At 40.3% G+C, this 22,088-nt stretch overlaps 1 protein-coding gene across 2 annotated transcripts in view; it reads left to right on the top strand.

The window, feature by feature from the left end:
• The window catches only part of LOC109890783 (serine/threonine-protein kinase 4), a 58,684-nt gene extending 36,860 nt beyond the window's left edge, over nucleotides 1–21,824 (top strand). For both annotated transcript variants that reach the window (XM_020482812.2, XM_031824695.1), the window contains 2 exons: nucleotides 13,196–13,347; nucleotides 20,092–21,824. In XM_020482812.2, the coding sequence (XP_020338401.1) occupies nucleotides 13,196–13,347; nucleotides 20,092–20,250 (311 nt within the window). In that variant the 3' untranslated portion in view covers nucleotides 20,251–21,824. The remainder of the gene's footprint in view (nucleotides 1–13,195; nucleotides 13,348–20,091) is intronic.
• Nucleotides 21,825–22,088: the final 264 nt, after the last annotated feature.

Genomic DNA, 22,088 nt, shown 5'->3' with positions numbered 1-22,088 from the left:
AGGCAGAAAAAGGTATTGGAGAGGAAGGGACTATTTGCCTTTGGGTGTTGCCTATTTGTTTGTCTATGTCTTCCAAATGTCAATGTATTATGGTGGTACTCAGTAACTTTCTATAGTTTCTAGTTTTAATGTCACATGCATAAGTACAGTGAAATGCCTTTCTTGCAAACTCAAAACCTAACAATTCAATAATCAATAACAATATAATACTAGAAAAAAAATCCACAAGGAATATGAAGATCACAATAAGTAGGCATACTATATACAGGGTCAGTTCCAATACCCTATTTACAATGTGCAGTGATACTGGAGTGACGGAGATAGATATGTATAGGGGTAAATAAAAGGTCAATAAAGAGAGGCTGTGTAGCTATTTTGTAAGCTATTTGTCAGTCTTATTACTTGGTGATAGGAGATTTGTTTAAGAGCCTGTCTGTGCCAGACTTGATGCACTTGCCGTGCGGAATCAGAGGGAATTGTCTATAGCTTAGGTGGTTGGCGTCTTTAACAATTTTCAGGGCGTTCCAACCACACCGCCTGATATAGATGTCCTGAATGGCAGGGAGGTCGACCCCAGTGATTTACTGGGCTGTCCGCACGACCCTCGGTTGCGCCATGAGATCGATGACGGTGCTATTGCCATACCATACAGATGTAGAACATCTTGAGCATTTGAGGGCCTATGCCAAACTTTTTCAACCTCATGAGGGGGGTAGAGGGGATGTCGCACCACCTTCATGACTGTGTGCGTGTGTATAGTGCACTTTAAGTCTAATGATTTGTACACTGAGGAACTTGAAGATGTTGAACTGCTTGCCCCCCCGTTTCATGTAGTCCACGATCAGCTCCTGGGTCTTACAGACGTTGAGGGACCACCTCCCTGTAGGTTGACTCATCATCACCGGTGACACCATCGTGTCGTCAGCATACTTGGTATTGGAGTTGTGCGTGGCCACGCATTCGTGGGTGAACAGGAAGTACAGGAGGGAACTAAGCATATACCCCTGTGGGTGCCCCTGTGTTGAGGGTCAGTGTGGCGGAGGTGATGTTGTCGGCCCGTCAGGATGCAATTGCAGAGGGAGGTGTTCAGACCCAGAGTCCTAAGCTTAGTGACTAGCTTGGAGGGGACAATGGTGTTGAACGCTGAGCTGTAGTCAATGAACAGCATTCTCACATAGGTGTTCATCTTGTCTAGGTGGGTGAGAGAGTACCATCTATGGATCTGTTGGGGGGGTATGCAAATTGGAGTGGCTCTGGGATGGTGGAGTTAATGTGTGCCATAACCAGCCTCTCAAAGCACTTCACGATTGCAGAAGTGAGTGCTACAGGGGGTAGCACTCACTTGGACAGAAATGATGGTGGTCATCTTAAAACATGTGGGGATTACAGACTGGGACAAGGAGACGTTGAAAATTACCGTTCTGAGAGCGAGATCACCCAATCCTCTCATCACAATGTTCTCAAAGTGTGCATAAAATGGATTGAGTTCGTCTGGTAGTGTCATCGTTGGGCAGATCACGGTTGGGTCCTGTTTTGGATGGCAAGAGATTTCAGTGTGGAAAACGTACATTTTGTCCCTGCTGTAAAACTGTATATTGGCAGATACAGTACCAGCCAAAAGTTTGGACACACCTACTAATTTAAGGATTTTTCTTTATTTTTACTATTTTCTACAGAGTAGAATAATAGTGAAGACATCAAAACTATGAAATAATACATATGGAATCATATAGTAACCAAAAAAAGTGTTAAATAAATAGAAATGTATATCTTATATTTGAGATTCTTCAAAGTAGCCACCCTTTGCTTTGATGACAGCTTTGCACAGTCTTGGCATTCTCTCAACTAGCTTCATGAGGTTGTCTAAGCTTCATGAACTTGTCTAATTTATTTCCTTCTTAATGCGTTTGAGCCAATCAGTTGTGTTGTGACAAGGTAGGGGTGGTATACAGAAGATGGCCCTATTTGGTAAAAGACCAAGTCCATATTATGGCAAGAACAGCTCAAATTATCAAAGACAAACGACAGTCCATAATTACTTTAACACATGAATGTCAGTCAATCTGGAAAATTTCAAAAACTTTGGAAGTTTCTTCAAGTGCAGTCTAAAAAAAACATCAAGCGCTATGATGAAACTGGCTCTCATGAGGACCACCACAGGGAAGGAAGACCCAGTTACCTCTGCTGCAGAGGATTATTTCATTAGACTGCACCTCATAAATGCTTCACAGAGTTCAAGTAACTGCGACCTGTATAATCTTGTTGGTGGCCCTCGCTTCATACTCGTCGCCAAACCCACTGGCTACAGGTCATCTACAAGTCCCTGCTAGTTAAAGCCCCGCCTTATCTCAGCTCACTGGTCACCATAGCAGCACCCACCCATAGCACGCGCTCCAGCAGGGATATCTCACTGGTCACCCCCAAGCCAATTCTTCCTTTGACCGCCTCTCCTTCCAATTCTCTGCTGCCAATGACTGGAACGAACTGCAAAAATCTCTGAAGCTGGAGACTCTTACCTCCCTCACTAGCTGTCAGAGCAGCTCACAGATCACTGCACCTGTACATAGCTCATCTGTAAATAGCCCATCCAATCTACGTCATCACCATACTGTATTTATTTATTTATTTATCTTGCTCCTTTGCACCCCAGTATCTCGACTTTCACATTCATCTTTTGCACACCCTACCATTCCAGTGTTTAATTGCTATATTGTAATTACTTCGCCACCATGGCCTATTTATTGCCTTTACCGCTCTTATCCTACCTCATTTGTGCATGCTGTTTATAGATTTTTCTACTGTATTATTTATTGTATGTTTGTTTATTCCATGTGTAACTCTGTGTTGTGTGTGTCGAACTGCTTTGCTTTATTTTGGACAGGTCGCAGTTGCAAATGAGAACATGTTCTTTAACTAGCCTACCTGGTTAAATAATGGTTAGAAAAATATATATATAATAAATAAACAGACACATCTCCCTGTTTTATCTTAAGATGGGATAATATTAATTATTTAACCCCAGTGAAGATGTCCCACTGCTGGACTTTAGTGGTGCCTGGTATCAACACTACCGGTCAAAAGTTTTAGAAAACAGTGTTTTTTTTGTTTGTTTTTACTATTTTCTACATTGTTGAATTAATAGTGAAGACTTCAAAACTATGAAATAACACATATGGAATGTGTAGTAACCAAAAAAGTGTTAAACAAATAACAATATATTTTATATTTGAGATTCTTCAAATAGCCACCCTTGTGTATTTTACCTTTATTTAACTAGGCAAGTCAGTTAAAAACAAATTCTTATTTTCAATGATGGCCTAGGAACAATGGGTTAACTGCCTTGTTCAGGGGCAGAACGTCAGATTTTTACCTTGTCAGCTTGGAAATTCGATCTTGCAACCTTTCGATTTACTAGTCTAACACTCTAACCACTAGCCTACCTGCCGCCTTGATGACAGTTTTGCAGACTCTTGGCATTCTCTCAACCATCTTCACCTGGAAGGCTTTTCCAACAGTCTTGAAGGAGTTCCCATCAATGCTGACCACTTGTTGGCTGCATCCCTTGCCTACATATTCTGTTTAGTTTAGTTTAAGTCCGCTGGCCACACAGATGAGGGGTATGGAACATCTCAGCAGTGAAAAGATGAGACCTGTTGTGGCATCCTTGAGTCAGCAGTTTTGCTCTCTTGCCGTGTCACGCTAGACGTATTTCTTGTTCTCGTTTTGTTATGTTAAAACAGACTGACAGACAACTGTCTAGTGGCTCCAGAAGTCACATACACTGGCAGCATGAGCAGCGGCAATATCTTCAATTGGACAATACAAACATCGCATTTGTTTCAAAACTCAACAGAATTAGGTCAGTAGCTGCAAATTAGACTTGGAGATGAGGATGCGATATGCAGCATTTTGGTTTGATGAGTTCAGCTTGGTCGTTCTTTGAAGTGTCATAATGACTGGGGTATTTACTATAGGCTAGATGAAGCTAGCCTAATTTGCACTGGATCTAAATACAGACCTGTCATACAAACTATTTTTTGCCTGTATTGCCTTGATTTTGTTTGCGTGGCTTCAATACGTTAATGTCTGATGGTTAAGACGTCACAGTGGACTTTGGTGTTTTCCACATTGCATGAGGGAGACAGAATATCTAGACTACTTTTAAGGGACCATGTGGTTCAAGAGAGGGCTTTTGCAATAAACATTCAGGCAAGGTAACATGTGTAGGCCTATATCAACCTTCTCTTCCAAGACCACCGGCCTTTTAAAATGTTTGTTGCAGCCCAGATGAGAGGTCGACCGATTAATGGGAATGGCCGATTTTAATTGGGGCCGATTTCAAGTTTTCATAACAATCGGAAATCTGTATTTTTGGGTGCCGATAAAAAAATAAAAAATAATAATAAATAAATAAATAAAAATATATATATACCTTTTATTTAACAAGGCAAGTCAGTTAAAAACAAATTCTTCTTTTCAATGACTGCCTCGTTCAGGGGCAGAACGACAGATTTTCACCTTGTCAGCTCGGGGGATCCAATCTTGCAACCTTACAGTTAACTAGTCCTACGCAATACCGACCTGCCCCTCTCTCGTTGCACTCCACAAGGAGACTGCCTGTTAGGCGAATGCAGTAAGCCAAGGTAAGTTGCTTGCTGGCATTAAACTTATCTTATAAAAAAGAATCAATCATAATCACTAGTTAACTACACATGGTTGATGATATTACTAGATATCATCTAGCGTGTCCTGTGTTGCATATAATCTGACTGAGCATACAAGCATACAAGTATCTGACTGAGTGGTGGTAGGCAGAAGCAGGTGCATAAACATTCATTCACAGCACTTTTGTGCGTTTTGCCAGCAGCTCTTCGTTGTGCGTCAAGCATGGCGCTGTTTGACTTCAAGCCTATCAACTCCCGAGATGAGGCTAGTGCAACCGAAGTGAAATGGCTAGCTAGTTAGCGCGTGCTAATAGCGTTTCAAACGTCACTCGCTCTGAGCCTCCTAGTAGTTATTCCCCTTGCTCTGCATGGGTAACGCTGCTTCGATGGTGGCTGTTGTCGTTGTGTTGCTGGTTCGAGCCCAGGGAGGAGCGAGGAGAGGGACGGAAGCTATACTGTTACACTGGCAATACTAAAGTGCCTATAAGAACACCTAATAGTCGAAGGTTAATGAAATACAAATGGTATAGAGGGAAATAGTCCTATAATTCCTATAATAACTACAACCTACAACTTCTTACCTGGGAATATTGAAGACTCATGTTAAAAGGAACCACCAGCTTTCATATGTTCTCATGTTTCAGTTCCTTGCTCAGAACGTTAGCTTTCTTACATAGCACATATTGCAGTTTTACTTTCTTCTCCAACACTTTGTTTTTGCATTATTTAAACCAAATTGAACATGTTTCATTATTTACTTGAGGCTAAATTGATTTTATTGATGTATTATATGAAGTTAAAATAAGTGTTCATTCAGTATTGTTGTAATTGTCAATATTACAAATAAAAAATATTTTAAAAAATCGGCCGATTTAATCGGTATCGGCTGTTTTTGGTCCTCCAATAATCGGTATCGGCTTTGAAAAATCATAATCGGTCGACCTCTAGCCCTGATATACTTCATTCATCTAGTCCACCAAAGAAATCAAGCCATTAACTAGTTGAATCTAATGTGCAAGATCAGGGCTACAACAAATATATGACTGCTGGTGGTCCTCGAGGAGATAGTTGGGAAACACTGGCCATGATGTCGATACAGACTTAGTCTGTGGGAAGTCTGCTTTATGAAATTATGGTGGTTAACTCACTAGGAAGCAGAACAGGTACAGAGAGTGGCCATGCTGTTAGCTTAAGTTGCACCAATGGATGAATGTGTGCTAGAACAGCTGAGTGATAACATTTAGCTGCATTATGCATGAGAACGAGATTACGAATGATAACGGGTTTGTCTCCAAACACTCCTACTCTGAACACACCAAGTAAAGGAAGGTATGGGCCGTGGCTAATAATCCATGACAAAGGTTTTCACACTCTTCCCTATTCTCCACTGGACACTATTTTGGGGTTGGCCTATTTTGCTTGGCCTTGAAATATCTACGCTGGGTAATTGCTGAGGCTGGGCGATATGGACAAAAATCACTATTACGATAAATTGAATTTCAATGCGATAACAATAAATCTGCATTTAAATTACAATTAATACTTTTTGGGGGAGGTGCTAGAGCTGGGCCATAAGGACAAAAAGTAATATCGTGGGGCCTCCCGAGTGGCACAAGGGTTATGGCACTGCATCTCAGTGCTTGAGGTGTCACTACAGACCCGGGTTCGATACCAGGCTGTGTCGCATCCGGCCGTGACCAGGAGATCCATGAGGCGGCGCACAATTGGCCTAGATCGTCCGGGTTAGGGGAGTGTTTGGCTGGCCGGGATGTCCTTGTCCCATTGCGCTCTAGCGACTCCTGTGGTGTGCTGGGTTCATGCACGCTGACACAGTCGCCAGTTGTACGGTGTTTCCTCCGACATATTGGTGCGGCTGGCTTCCGGGTTAAACGAGCAGTGTGTCAAGAAGCAGTGCGGCTTGGCAGGGTTATGTTTCGGAGGACGCATTGCTCTCGACCTTCGACTCTCCCGGGTCCGTACGGGAGTTGCAGCCACAGACACATCTCAACAACTGTTCAGAGGAGACTGCGTGAATCAGGCCTTCATGGTTGAGTTGCTGCAACAAAACAAAGCCAGCTGTACATCAATAAGCCAGCCGTACATCAATAAGAAGAATGCTTGGTCCAAGAAGCACAAGCAATGGACATTAGACCATGGAAATCTGTCCTTTGGTCTGATGAGTCCAAATTTGAGATTTTTGGTTCCTTCCGCCGTGTCTTTGCAGAGTAGGTGAATGGATGATCTCCGCATATGTGGTTCCAACTGTGAAGCATGGAGGAAGAGGTGTGATGGTGTGTGGGTGCTGTGCTGGTGGCACTGTTAGTGATTTTATTTAGAATTCAAGGCACACTTAACCAGGATGGCTACCTCAGCATTCTGCAGCGATACACCATCCCCTCTGGTTTGCGCCTAGTCCCACTATCATTTGTTTTTCAACAGGACAATGACCCAAAACACATCTCCAGCCTGTGTAAGGCTATTTGACCAAGGAGAGTGATGGAGTGCTGCATCAGATGACCTGGCCTCCACAATCACCAGACCTCAACACAATTGAGATGGTTAGGGATGAGTTGGACCGCAGAGTGCAGGAAAAGCAGTCAACAAGTGCTCAGCATATGTGGGAACTCCATCAAGACTGTTGGAAAAGCATTACTCATGATGCTGGTAAAGAGATTGCCAAGAGTGTGCAAAGCTGTCATCAAGTCAAAGGGTGGCTACTTTGAAGAATTTCAAATATAAAATAGATTTAGATTTAGATTTTCACTTTTTTTGAGTTACTACATGATTTTCATAGTTGTGATGTCTTCACTATTATTCTACAATGTAGAAAATAGAAAAAAAATAAAGAAAAACCCTTGAATTAGTAGGTGTGTACAAAATTTGGACTGGTACTGAATGTCGGTAAGTGTTGTCCCCCCCCCCCCCCCCCAAAGAATCTGTAACGTACCCCCAAAAACAGATCAGGACCTAATGCCCTGTGCAGATGGCCTTTAGAGTACCAGCCTGCTATCTCTGGTTTCAGCTAAGCGATCAATCCACTAATCCTGGGCCTGCTCACATTCTCCTTCTCTTCCCTAATGGAAAATAATCCAGTTTGTATAGATTTCTCCTCAGAGCTTTTAAAGCGACATTAACAAATGAATGTGTAAGAATGACCTTTATCCACCAAAATGGAAGTCCCTCTCCAATCCGGATCTCTTACCCCATGTAAGTCTTTGGTCTTGGAGTCAGCTGCCCAGAATAAGTTAGGACTATTGATTTTCCGTAATGGGGCTGTAGGAATGAGAAGGCTATTCCTTTTACACCGTCATGGTCCTGCGATAGACTCACAAGCTATAAATTAAGCCGCAAACAAAATTCAAAATCACTCGTCAAATATGAGTAATTGTTTGAGTAACTACTTTCTCCCACTCATTAATTACATTTAAACATTTTGGTGAGTTAAATCAATTACTTTCGAATTGCTTCATCTCAGAACTTTCCAATACTTTAAAAAAAAGTTATTCAGTGACACACATTTTTAATAGATTGGCTATGATTACTGATGAATCCAAAATGACACTTCCAGTATGTTTCTTCTCAAGTAGTGATATGTGTGCGCATGTAGGATATAATTTCTGTGCATGGGGAACAATAAGCAATGTTGGCTTAGAGGCTGGAATCTGAACAGTCTGTCATTTTCACCACTCATCTGCTCTCCCTCTCTCCCCCACGATGCTCAGCAGAAGACCCTCTGATGCTGTGTGCCAGGAATCAAATCCCAGGGATGAGTTCTCTCTGTTTTATCTTAAGATGGGTTAAATCATTTATATTATCCCCAGTGAAGATGTCCCACTGCTGGACTTTAGTGGTGCCTGGTATCAACACTCCGGTCAAAGGTTTTAGAACACCTACTTATTATCTACATTTTTGAATTAATAGTGAAGACATCAAACTATGAAATAACACGTATAGAATTTGTAGTAACCAAAAAAGTGTTAAACAAATAACAATATATTTTATATTTGAGATTCTTCAATTAGCCAACCTTTGCCTTTATTTATTTATGTATTTTACCTTTATTTAACTAGGCAAGTCAGTTAAGAACCAATTCTTATTTTCAATGACTGCCTATGGAGGCCAGGTCATCTGATGCAACACTCCATCATTCTCCTTCTTGGTAAAATAGCCCTTACACAGCCTGGAGGTGTGTTGGGTCATTGTCCTGTTGAAAAACAAATGATAGTCCCAATAAGCCCAAATCAGATGTTATGGCGTGTTGCTGCAGTGGTAGCCAGGCTGGTTAAGTGTGCCTGAATTCTAAATAAATCACTGACAGTGTCACCAGCAAAGCACTCCCACGCCATAACACCACCTCCTCCATGCTTTACAGTGGGAAATACACATGCAGAGAACATCCGTTCACCCACACCGCGTCTCACAAAGACATGCCGGTTAAAACCAAAAATCTTCAATTTGGACTCCAGACCAAAGGAGAAATTTCCACTGGTCTAATGTCCATTGCTCATGTTTCTTGGCCCAAGCAGGTCTCTTCTTATTGGTGACCTTTTAGTAGTGGTTTCTTTCCTGCAATTTGACCATGAAGGCCTGATTTCACAATCTCCTCTGAACAGTTGATGTTGAGATGTGTCTCTTACTTAAACTCTGAAGCATTTATTTGGACTGCAATTTCTGAGACTAGTAACTTTAACCTGTCTAGGACTGGTGGAACCCCTCACCAACAGCCAATGAAATTGCAGGGCGCCAAATACAAATCAACAGAAATCTCATATCAAATTTCTCAAACATACAAGTATTAGGCACCATTTTAACTTCTTGATGCACTCATCCCGTTACCGGAATCATTTTCGTCAACATCCGCTGAATTGCAGAGTGCCAAATTCAAATTAAATTACAAAAAATATAAAATTTTCATGAAATTACAAGTGCAATATAGCAAAACAGCGTAGCTTCTTGTTAATCCACCTGGCGTGTCAGATTTCAAAAAAGCTTTTCGGCGAAAGCATACCAAGCGTTTATGTAAGGACATCTCTCTCAGTAGATAAAATATTACAAACAGCCAAGTAGATTGGTCACAAAAGTCAGAAAATCAATGGTGAGCGACTCAGTTTATTGCTTATCTTAGGATGTTTACACTCACGAGACTCCCAGTTACACAATAAATGTTCCTGTTTTTCCATAAAGATTATTTTTTAAATCCAAAATACCTCCATTTGGTTGGCGCGTTATGTTCAGAAATCCACAGGCTCGAGCGGTCAAGACTGGGCAGACAAATTCCAAATAGTATCCGTAAAGTTAGTAGAAACATGTCAAATGTTTTTTTTATAATCAATCCTCCGGTTGTTTTTACAATATATAATCAATAATATTTAAACCGGGACTTCTTCAATAGGAGAGAGAGAGAAAATGTCTGCTCCAAGCTGTTACGCATGCAACACTGCTGGCACCCAGCCATCCAATGACGCGATGTGATCTTTCTCGCTCATTTTTCAAAATAAAAGCCTGAAACTATGTCTAAAGACTCTTCACACCATGGGGAAGCCATAGGAATCTGGTTGATATCCCTTTAAATGGAGCGAAGGCAGGCTATGGAACAGAGAGCTTTCAGGAAAAAAAGTGCTTCCGGGTTGGATTTTCCTCAGGTTTTTGCCTGCAATATCAGTTCTGTTATGCTCAGACAATATTTTGACAGTTTTGGAAACTTTGGAGTGTTTTCTATCCTAATCTGATAATCAAATGCATATTTTTAGATTCTGGGCCTGAGAAATGGGCAGTGTCATTTGGGTACGTTTTTCATCCAAACATCAAAATACTGTCCCCTACACTCAACAGGTTAAAGATAAAATTCTCGTTAATCCTGCCACAGTGTCTGATTTCAAAAATGTTTTACAGCGAAAGCTCCACAAACAATTATGTTAGGTCACCACCAACTCACAGAAAAACCCAGACATTTTTCCAGCCAAAGAGAGGAGTCACAAAAAGCACAAATGGAGATCAAATAAATCAATCACTAACCCTTTGATGATCTTCATCAGATGACACTCATAGGACTTCATGTTACACAATACATGTATGTTTTGTTCGGTAAAGTTAATATTTATATCCAAAGATCTTATTTTACATTTGCGTGTAACGTTCAGTAGTTCCAAAACATGCAGTGATATTGCAGAGTGCCACATGAATTCACAGAAATACTCATTATAAATGTTGATGAAAATTCAAGTGTTATGCATGGAAATTTAGATATACTTCTCCTTAATGCAACTGCTGTGTCAGATTTAAAAAAATAAAAATAAAAAACATAATCTGAGAACGGCACTTAGAGCCCAAACCAGCCAGAGAAATATCTGCCATGTTTGGTAATCAACATTATTCATAAATAGCATTGTAAATATTCAATTACCTTTGATGATCTTCATCAGAATGCACTCCCAGGAATCGCAGTTCCACAATAAATGCTTGTTTTGTTCGATAATGTACATTTATGTCCAATAGCTTCTTTTGTTTGGGCGTTTGGTAAACAAATCCAAATGCGCGATCTGGTCCATTCGGACGAAACGTTCAAAAAGTTATATTACAGGTCGAAGAAACTTGTCAAACTAAGTATAGAATCAATCTTTAGGATGTTTTTATCATAAAAGTTCAATAATGTTTCAACCGGAGAATTCCATTGTCTGTAGAAAAGCAATGGAACGACAGCTACCTCTCAAGTGAAAGCGTGTGATTGAGAAACGAGGCTGTAAGGAAGACCACTGACTCAAAGAGCTCCCATCCAATCCCACATCACAGTAGAATCCTGAAACAACGTTCTAAAGATGGTTGACATCTAGTGGGCACGCTAATCATCCAAAAGTGACAATGCTGCCACCTATCTCAAAGAAGTTACTGAACCTATCCTCTGCAGCAGAGGTAACTCGGGGTCTTCCATTCCTGTGGCGGTCTTAATGAGAGCCAGTTTCAATATAGCTCTTGATGTTTTTTGCGACTGCATTTTCGAAGTTCTTGAAATTTTCCATTTTGACTGACCTTTATGTCTTCAGGTAATGGATGGACTGATGGACTGTCATTTCTCTTTGCTTATTTGAGCTGTTCTTGCCATAATATGGACTTGGTCTTTTACCAAATAGGACTATCTTCTGTATACCACCCCTACCTTGTCACAACACAACTGATTGGCTCAAATGCATTAAGAAGGAAAGAGATTCCACAAATTGACTTTTAACAAGGCACACCTGTTAATTGAAATGCATTCCAGGTGACTACATCATGAAGCTGGTTGAGAGAATGCCAAGAATGTGCAAAGCTGTCATCAAGACAAAGAGTGGCTATTTGAAGAATCTCAAATACAAAGTATATTTTGATTTGTTTTTTTGATTACTGCATGATTCCAAATGTTTAATATCATAGTTTTGATGTCTTCACTATTATTTTACAATGTAGAAAATAGTATTTTTGGGTCAAATTTACGCATATTGTCTTAAAATGGTTCACAGTCGGGTGTGTCCTTCATGTTATTTCCGTAAAGTTCAAATGTGCTTAAGTGTCAGTTGGGGAAGGCACATCTTTCATGTTACTGTAAGGAAAGGGAGCACCAGAGTAAGCTGCGTCAGGGTGGTATTCATGATTAGGGTATGAGCATTTTTATTGCTCTAGGCCAGGTAGCCTAGTTCCGCTCCATTTTTTTTAAACCAAATGTTATTCTGTTTTGTGCCTACTGAACACGAGTACGTAAAGCTTTTACTGAGGTTTGAGAGGGATCCTGCATGGAGAGTATAGCAAAGATTTTGGGGTGGATGTAATTGTAATGTAGTATACAGTACAACCCTGTCAAACGAGCCACAGGGACACAGTTTGGTCATAAAATAATCCATACCCTACCAATGGTAGTTTATTCAAACTGGATGTAGTGTGCTGGGTTATGTTCAGTAGGCAAGAAAAGGCAGAAAACGCAGTGTGAAGAAAACAGTCCCTTCCTATTTTGGCCAGCTTAAACCTGTCCAATAAGAAATGCTTTGTTTTAGCTTTTTGTTGCAAAACGTTTCGCTACGGTGGGGAGCTTGTCTCTTCTTCCTGTACAAATGGACCAAATCTGCTATTGTAAGAGACCAGGGAAATGGCTGAATGAATGATACGCCAGTGGAAGCGGGGTACAGGCATCATATGGCCATATAGATAAAGACCATTTCTTAACACTAGGCATAGCATTTAGTTAAAGGTATTTTTCTTCTGTACGCTGGTTCGTGTGATTGTAGTCCTGGGGGTTTTAATGGTCACTACAATGATTCCTATAGGAGTGAGTAACAACATCTTACTCAATACTTTCCTCTCTTCAAAATGTCTCTTTGATCACCAATATCTTCCCTTTCATCAATACAGGTCCATGGGGATTCAAACCATTTCAATGCAAATATTATGTTTGGTTGCATGAAAACAGCCCTTTATATCTATAGAATTCTCCCTTTATGAAACTGTATGAAATATGAACGTGCACGGTCTTCTTCAACACCCTTATTGTTTCGGTGCATGTCTAGGGAGAGATGAGACCATGCAGCCCGCCAAGCCGTCCTTCCTGGAGTACTTTGAGCAGAAAGAGAAGGAGGCCAACTGTCATGACGACAGTGGAGAAGACCCAGGACACAACGCTGACAACCGCAAACTGCCTGCGGAGGGGGACCTAGAGGTGGTAAGTTAAGTGACATGATGCCGATGCCTCTAGTAAGCCATTCTTCTACTTCCTATAGAACTATAATTGTTTTAACCTACGCGGCTCAGTACCTCAAAATTAACTACAACGTGATGGAGTCATGCAAGTCATGGCGTGCTTAACGGTCAACTAAGTGTTATTGACATTTCTTCCAATGAACTAAATCCCCTGATGAGCTAGAATTAGAATAAACCCTATTGGCTGGTTTCTCAGACACAGATTAAGCCTATTCCTGGACTGAAAACATGTTCAGCTGAGAATTTCCTTAAATGCTTTTTATTCCAGTACTAGGCTTAATCATTCTGGGAAACTGCCCAATGAGTTCACTTATTGAATCCCATGACTTGAAACAAAAACATAAGGTACAATGTTTAGCATCAACAGTTGGATTAAGCCTACACCAAGGATGTAGTGCAGGGTAAATCTTATTTTTTACAACTTCATCCCTTTAGTTTAAGTGCGCTGGCCACACAGATGAGGGGTATGGAACATCTCAGCAGTGAAAAGATGAGACTGTTGTGGCATCCTTGAGTCAGCAGTTTTGCTCTCTTGCCGTGTCACGCTAGACGTATTTCTTGTTCTCGTTTTGTTATGTTAAAACAGACTGACAGACAACTGTCTAGTGGCTCCAGAAGTCACATACACTGGCAGCATGAGCAGCGGCAATATCTTCAATTGGACAATACAAACATCGCATTTGTTTCAAAACTCAACAGAATTAGGTCAGTAGCTGCAAATTAGACTTGGAGATGAGGATGCGATATGCAGCATTTTGGTTTGATGAGTTCAGCTTGGTCGTTCTTTGAAGTGTCATGATGACTGGGGTATTTACTATAGGCTAGATGAAGCTAGCCTAATTTGCACTGGATCTAAATACAGACCTGTCATACAAACTATTTTTGCCTGTATTGCCTTGATTTTGTTTGCGTGGCTTCAATACGTTAATGTCTGACGGTTAAGACGTCACAGTGGACTTTGGTGTTTTCCACACTGCATGAGGGAGACAGAATATCTAGACTACTTTTAAGGGACCATGTGGTTCAAGAGAGGGCTTTTGCAATAAAAATTCAGGCAGGTAACATGTGTAGGCCTATATCAACCTTCTCTTCCAAGACCACCGGCCTTTTAAAATGTTTGTTGCAGCCCTGATATACTTTATTCAACTAGTCCACCAAAGACATCAAGCCATTAACTAGTTGAATCTGATGTGGAAGATCAGGGCTACAACAAATACCTGATGGCTGGTTGTCCTCGAGGAGATGGTTGGGAAACACTGGCCATGATGTCACTACAGACTTAGTCTGTGGGCAGTCTGCTTTATGAAATTATGGTGGTTAACTCACTAGGAAGCAGAACTGGTACAGAGAGTGGCCATGCTGTTAGCTGAAGTTGCACCAATGGATGAATGTGTGCTAGAACAGCTGAGGGATAACATTTAGCTGCATTCCAGGTGAAACTGGTTCAAATAGCCACCCTTTGCCTTGACAGCTTTGCACATTCTTGGCATTCTCTAATAACCAGAATGCCAAGAATGTGCAAAGCTGTCAAGGCAAAGGGTGGCTATTTGAAGCATCTCAAATATGAAATATATTTTCATTTGTTCAACACTATTTTTGGTTTACTGCATGATTCCAAATGTTTTATTTCATAGTTGTGATGTCTTCACTATTATTTTACAATGTAGAATATAGTAAAAATAAAGAAAATCCCCAGAATGAGTAGGTTTTGACAGGTACTTGTGGTGATATTTAATCCTAGTAAAAAGTACCTGTCTTGGTTCAGTTAGGATCACCACTTTTATTTTAAGAATGTGAAATGTCAGAATCATGGTAGAGAGTGATTGATTTATTTCAGCTTTTATTTATTTCATCACATTCCCAGTGGGTCAGAAGTTTACATACACTCAATTAGTATTTGGTAGCATTGCCTTTAAATTGTTTAACTTGGGTCAAATGTTTTGGGTAGCCTTCCACATTCTTCCCACAATAAATTGGGTGAATTCTGGCCCATTCCTCTTGACAGAGCTGGTGTAACTGAGTCAGGTTTGTAGGTCTCCTTGCTTGCACATGCATTTTCAGTTATGCCCACAAATGTTCTATAGGATTGAGGTTAGAGCTTTGTGATGGCGACTCCAAAACCTTGACTTTGTTGTCCTTAAGCCATTTTGCCACAACTTTGGAAGTATGCTTGGGGTCATTGTCCATTTGGAAGACATTTGCAACCAAGCTTTAACTTGATGTTTTGAGATGTTGCTTCAATATATCCACATAATTTTCCTACCTCATGATGCCATCTATTTTGTTAAGTGCACCAGTCCCTCCTGCAGCAAAGCACCTCCACAACATGATGCTGCCACCCCCGTGCTTCATGGTTGGGATGATGTTCTTCGGCTTGCCAGCATCCCCCTTTTCCCTCGAAACATATCGATGGTCATTATGGCCAACAGTTCTATTTTTGTTTCATCAGACCAGAGGACATTTCTCCAAAAAGTACGATCTTTGTCCACATGTGCAGTTGCAAACCGTAGTCTGACTTTTTTATGGCAGTTTTGGAGCAGTGACTTCTTCCTTGCTGAGCGGCCTTTCAGGTTATGTCGATGTAGGACTCGTTTTACTGTGGATATAGATACTTTTGTACCTGTTTCCTCCAGCATCTGCACAAGGTCCTTTGCTGTTGTTCAGGGATTGATCCAGACTTTTTTCTGAGGTCTTGGCTGATTTTCTTTTGTTTTCCCCATCATGTCAAGTAAAGAGGCACTGAGTTTGAAGGTAGGCCTTGAAATGCATCCACAGGTACACCTCGAATTAACTCAAAGTATGTCATTTAGCCTTTCAGAAGCTTTTAAAGCAATGGCATCATTTTCTGGAATTTTTCAAGCTGTTTAATTTCTTGGCGCACCCATCCCGTTAGCGGGATCATTTTCGTCAACATCCACTGAATTTCAGAGCGCTAAATTCAAATTAAATTATTTGATTTTCATGAAATCACAAGTGCAATATAGCAAAACACAGTTTAGCTTGTTGTTAATCCACCTGGTGTGTCAATTTCAAAAAAGCTTTACAGCAAAAGCTATCACTAAGCCAAGTGTTTGTTAGGACATCTCTCTCAGCAGACAAAACATTACAAACTGCTAGCAGCAAAGTAGATTGGTCACGAAAGTCAGGAAAGCAATGAAATGAATCGCTTACCTTTGATGATCTTCAGATGTTTGCACTCACGAGACTCCCAGTTACACAATAAATATTCCTTTTGTTCGATAAAGAATATTTTTTATATCCAAAAACCTCCATTTGGTTGCCACATTGTGTCATTGGCCACGACTGTACAGTAGTAGCCTACAGTGAATGGTTTTTTTCTACACTAAAGATGCAGAGTGATAATGACTAACAAAGGCTAACAAATTGTCAGTGTGTTTGTATTAGGTTGTAGTGCAATGAGGACCATGTCCATGAATACTGGGTGAATTGGTGGTGTCAGAATAGCCCCCAAGTGTCCTTGAATCTTATATGGCCTGCAATGACCTCCTTGATGGGTTTTGGGATGGCCTTTTCAACAGGATTTGGGCTCCCAGTGTTTGTTTGTGCTCCATTAGGTCATTCCTGAATGAACCACTATATCAGTGGTGGGCTGATATATTGGCCGTGCAATCCACTGTTTTGATTGTTTTGGGTAGACAATGTTTAATCTTGGCGTGTCTGTGGGGAAAGAGAAGAAAAGCAAAAGGATGTTGACATGCATATAAAAATGTAATATTGGACACTTCTTGGTATGCTATATTGCACATAGGTTGGATGCAGTTGATAATATTATTGTAGTGCAAGGATGGGCAACTGCAGTCCTCGGGGTCCTGATTCGTGTCACACTTTTGCCCATCCCTGATTTAGTGGATATAGTCGGGCCCCACACTAGAAACGGGTGCCTCTGAGCACACATGAAAGGGAGCACTATCCCCCAAAGAAACCCCTCACTTTCCCCAAGTCAACCAAACTATCCTGGAGGGGAAATTAGTCTACCTGTCCTTTTGTTCGAATAGATCTGTCTGGACAGGCCAATAATTACATTACCATCTCAATATGACAAAACATGTTGCCCAAAGTATCTTGGATGGACCATCTATCTGGATAGGCCAAGGATTGCATTAACATCCCATGACAAAACAAGTGTAAAGGTTTTTGCCTGCTTCCTAGCCGAAACAGTTCGGTAGAGTTTGTGCATATATTATGACATTTTGTGTAGTTTTGGACTTCGGTGAGGGTTTTTTCAGCTGTTCGGCCACACATTTCTTCTGGAGGCAAGCTGACGTAGCCTTTAAGCCCCTTTGTCGGTGATTGGTCAACAGCAGTGATTCTTCAATAGTCTTTGTTGTCATTCAACGAGAGGCAACTTGTTTTAATACAAATTTTTTAATTGAAAGATATTGCACCAAACCTCTTAATGTAAATTTGCGCGACTAAGATCTCTTTGGCAAGATTAATGACAGATTTCTTGAGCTTAGATAAATTCTAACTATTTTAACGAGGTGTATATACTGGGTACGGCATCTCAAAATGGACAAACACTACAATTGCAGCTTTTTTTCAAGTGAACGTCTTTTAAGGGAGTATGAGAGCACACTCGTTCAGCTAGCCGAGTTCGGCTAGGCGCCAGCCGAACTGAAGCTTGCTGAGGCCTTCTTATGGATCCCTACGCGTGCCAATCCCTTTCGTGGGAGCGATTTGACAACACCCAGTGAAATTGCAGCGCGCCAAATTCAAAACCAGAAATACTCATAAGATTTCATAAAACATAGAAGTGTTATACATCAGTTTAAATATGAACTTCTTGTTAATCCAGCCACAGTGTCAGATTTCAAAAAGGCTTTACGGCGAACGCAGACCATGCGATTATCTGAGGACAGCGCCCAGCATACCAACACATGAAAATCAGATTTCAACCAGACAGGTGCTACACAAAAATCCGAAATAACGATGTGTGTGTGTATTTATGAGGGAAAACATGTATTTAATCCATTGTAGAATAAGGCTGTAGCATAACAAAATGTGGGGAAAATTAATAAGTCTGAATACTTTCTATATCATAGATTTTTCACCTCTTAATATTGAGCTCATGGCATCACTTTGCAACCGAAGTAGGCTGTTGTAGGACAATTAGCCTAAATTTACTGAGAGATGAATCCATTAGCCTACGTGGCTATTAGGGATGTAACGATTCACCGATAGGCATCGGTCCCAGATTCATATATTTAAAGGGTTACATTGGTATTTTATTTGGGGTAATTTCCTACTTACCCCAAATCAGCTCGGGGATTCAAACCAGCAACATTTTGGTTACTGGTCCAATGCTCTTAACTGCTAATCTACCTGCCACCCAAACCAGGCATGATATCCTAATCTGGCATATAGCCTAACCAGTACAAAGGCTCAGACACACCAATAGCGTTTGCTGGCCGAGAATACTTAGCACCTCTGAATAGAGTGCCGGCCGTAATTTGCGAACTGAGTGCGCACCGATTTTACATGTAGATTCGTTTGAAAATGTCAGCAGTAGAACAATAGATCAACATTCGGTGCAATGTGCGAAAGCGTTCATGCTCATGTGCCTTATCTATCATTATCGAGAGCCTGTATTTTGGGATTTTGTAAGGATCTTAACATTCATTGGAAAAGAGTTCTTAGGATGAACTTCAACATTATGCAATCTGAAAGCACTAAGTACTTCTGAGGACACCATGGTTTAATATGCAATGTTTAGACCAGGTTTCTTGTAATTACAGTGGGGCAAAAATGTATTTAGTCAGCCACCAATTGTGCAAGTTCTCCCACTTAAAAAGATGAGGCCTGTCATTTTCATCATAGATACACTTCAACTATGACAGACAAAATGAGAAAAAGAAATCTAGAAAATCACATTGTAGGATTTTTAATGAATTTATTTGCAAATTATGGTGGAAAATAAGTATTTGGTCAATAACAAAAGTTTATCTCAATACTTTGTCATTGCCAACAAAAGGGTATATAACAGAGGTCAAATGTTTTCTGTAAGTCTTCACAAGGTTTTCACACACTGTTGCTGGTATTTTGGCCCATTCCTCCATGCAGATCTCCTCTAGAGCAGTGATGTTTTGGGGCTGTTGCTGGGCAACACGGACTTTCAACTCCCTCCAAAGATTTTCTATGGGGTTGAGATCTGGAGACTGGCTAGGCCACTACAGGACCTTGAAATGCTTCTTACGAAGCCAATCCTTCTTTACCTGGGCGGTGTGTTTGGGATCATTGTCATGTTGAAAGACCCAGCCACGTTTCATCTTCAATGCCCTTGCTGATGGAAGGAGTTTTTCACTCAAAATTTCACGATACATGGCCCCATTCATTCTTTCCTTTACACGGATCAGTCTTCCTGGTCCCTTTTCAGAAAAACATCACCAAATCATGATGTTTCCACCCCCATGCTTCACAGTAGGTATGGTGTTCTTTGGATGCAACATCCAAATACTTATTTTCCACCATAAATTTGCAAATAAATTCATAAAAAATCCTACAATGATTTCCTAGATTTTTTTTCCTCATTTTGTCTGTCATTGTTGAAGTGTACCTATGATGAAAATTACAGGCCTCATCTTTTTAAGTGGGAGAACTTGCACAATTGGTGGCTGACTAAATACTTTTTTGCCCCACTGTATATTGGTGTAATTGATGACTTTGTGTGAACATGTATGCTTTTTAGATGCGAACATGGAGTGTGGAGGAGCTGAGGTCACGGCTGGCCTCCCTGGACCCCCAGATGGAGCAGGAAATCAGGGAGATCCGCCAGCGCTACCTGGCCAAGCGCCAGCCCATCCTGGACGCCATCGAGGCCAAGAAGCGACGCCAGCAGAACCTCTGAGGCACTTTGACATGCCCATACTCAAACGTCTTAAGTGGACTCTTGGTCATTCACACTGGACAATGACACGGACAGATTACTTCTGTTCATTGCTTTGGACTCCTTCATTGCTGTTCTTGTCTTTTTCTTTATAGGAAAATCACTTAATGCCGTCAAGCATGCATGTTTTTTTTGTCTTAAGTTATTTTTATTTTTTTGTTTAGGGCACTTGAAACCTCAAGTATTCTTTTTTTTCACTCATGTGGTACAATTGTAGTATCTTTCAGTGTTGGTACTCTTGAAACAACTGTTGCGTTGGTAATTGGAAAATACTTTTATACCATACACTGAATCATTTTGTGTGTTTTACCACTTATGTAATTTGGTACTTATTCCTTAATTTGTATTTAGGTTCTCCATACTATTCATTTTTCAGCACAGTACAATATCCTGCCAAAGGGAAGTTCAATTTACTTCATGGGTATATGACCCAGGAGAACCTGAATTTAAATTCAATAGATAGTACCTCAGCCAGAGTTGAATGCATGTGCCACAATAAAAAAACAAATTCAAACTTCAGATACGTGCATAGCTGATGTTATTGCTTGATTTCAAGAAAACGTCAAGTTTCATGCACATATTTAGAATTTGTTTCTGAATTATGTAATTTTAGAGATCTTACAATGAGGTTTGGTTAAAAGATGTTTGATAAATGTAAGTGGAACCTTGTTTTTTGTGTTGAACCATGGTGCACTTCGTTCATTGTTATTCACTGTACAGTTACTTCTCTATTTTTGTTCATAACTCATCGTCAACATTCCATAGAGCAGCTTGTACTTATTTTTTTAACATTCAAACTTTTGGTATACGTAAGGGCAATCATTTTGTATATATAGTTTAGGCAGTTATATCCTTACGAGGAAGATACATTTTGTATTTGTTGTGCTACAGAAATTTGCATCAGTGTGCAAACTAGCCTCTCAGGTCAGATATTCTCAGGTTCGTATACAAGGACATTAATTTAGAAATTAAACTAAATAACCCAGTTTGATGACCAATAAGCACAATTTAGTTATCTGAAAATATGACTTGTTACAAGCAAAAAAGGGAATGTATTTAATTGCCTTATACTGCCTACTTATTTGTTTTTCTGCTTTATAATTGTAATAATCACCTGTCAATTTACTAGTTTTTAAAGAAAATAATTAGTTATTTAATTACTGTAGGTTTATAACTCCTCAAACCTTTGACATATCACTCAATCTAAACCTCTGTTGATCTGATTATTTATTTGAGATTTCACATTGTTACTTACAACCATTGTTTCTGAGTAAGGCGGTCTATGTTTTTATGTTATATTGAAAGGCATTCATTGAAGTAGAAATCACTGGAAAGCATTTCAGCCCTGTAATATGAATGAAGAACTGGTGTGTACTCAAGTCTCCACTTGTCCTTAAATTTAGTATTCATTACAAGAAAATGGTTTTCAAATGTTGATCCCTTAAATTATGCAATGAAAGTCATGCATGTGTTTAATATCAGTGTTTGATTTGTGTATTTGTTGCGTGCCTATTAAAACCAGTTTAAGGAATGTGTTTATTTGTACCATATGTTTTCTCTCCCCATTTGAAGTTACTGATGTTGGAATAAGTGTTTTGGAACCATTGAGTATTTTGGCTTTGCAATGACATTTCAGGCAAGGTAACATGTCTAGGCCTAGATCAGCGTTTCCCAAACCTCTCCTCGGAAACCACCAGCTTTTTAACATATTTGTTGCAACCCAGATAAAGCACACCTCGTTCAACTATTAACACAAAAGAAAATCAAGCCATTACCTAGTTGAATCTGATGTGCTAGCC

Source organism: Oncorhynchus kisutch, linkage group LG5 (assembly GCF_002021735.2).
Source record: "Oncorhynchus kisutch isolate 150728-3 linkage group LG5, Okis_V2, whole genome shotgun sequence".
NCBI classification, from domain to species: domain Eukaryota; kingdom Metazoa; phylum Chordata; class Actinopteri; order Salmoniformes; family Salmonidae; genus Oncorhynchus; species Oncorhynchus kisutch.
This window is presented reverse-complemented; position numbering and strand designations above follow the sequence as displayed.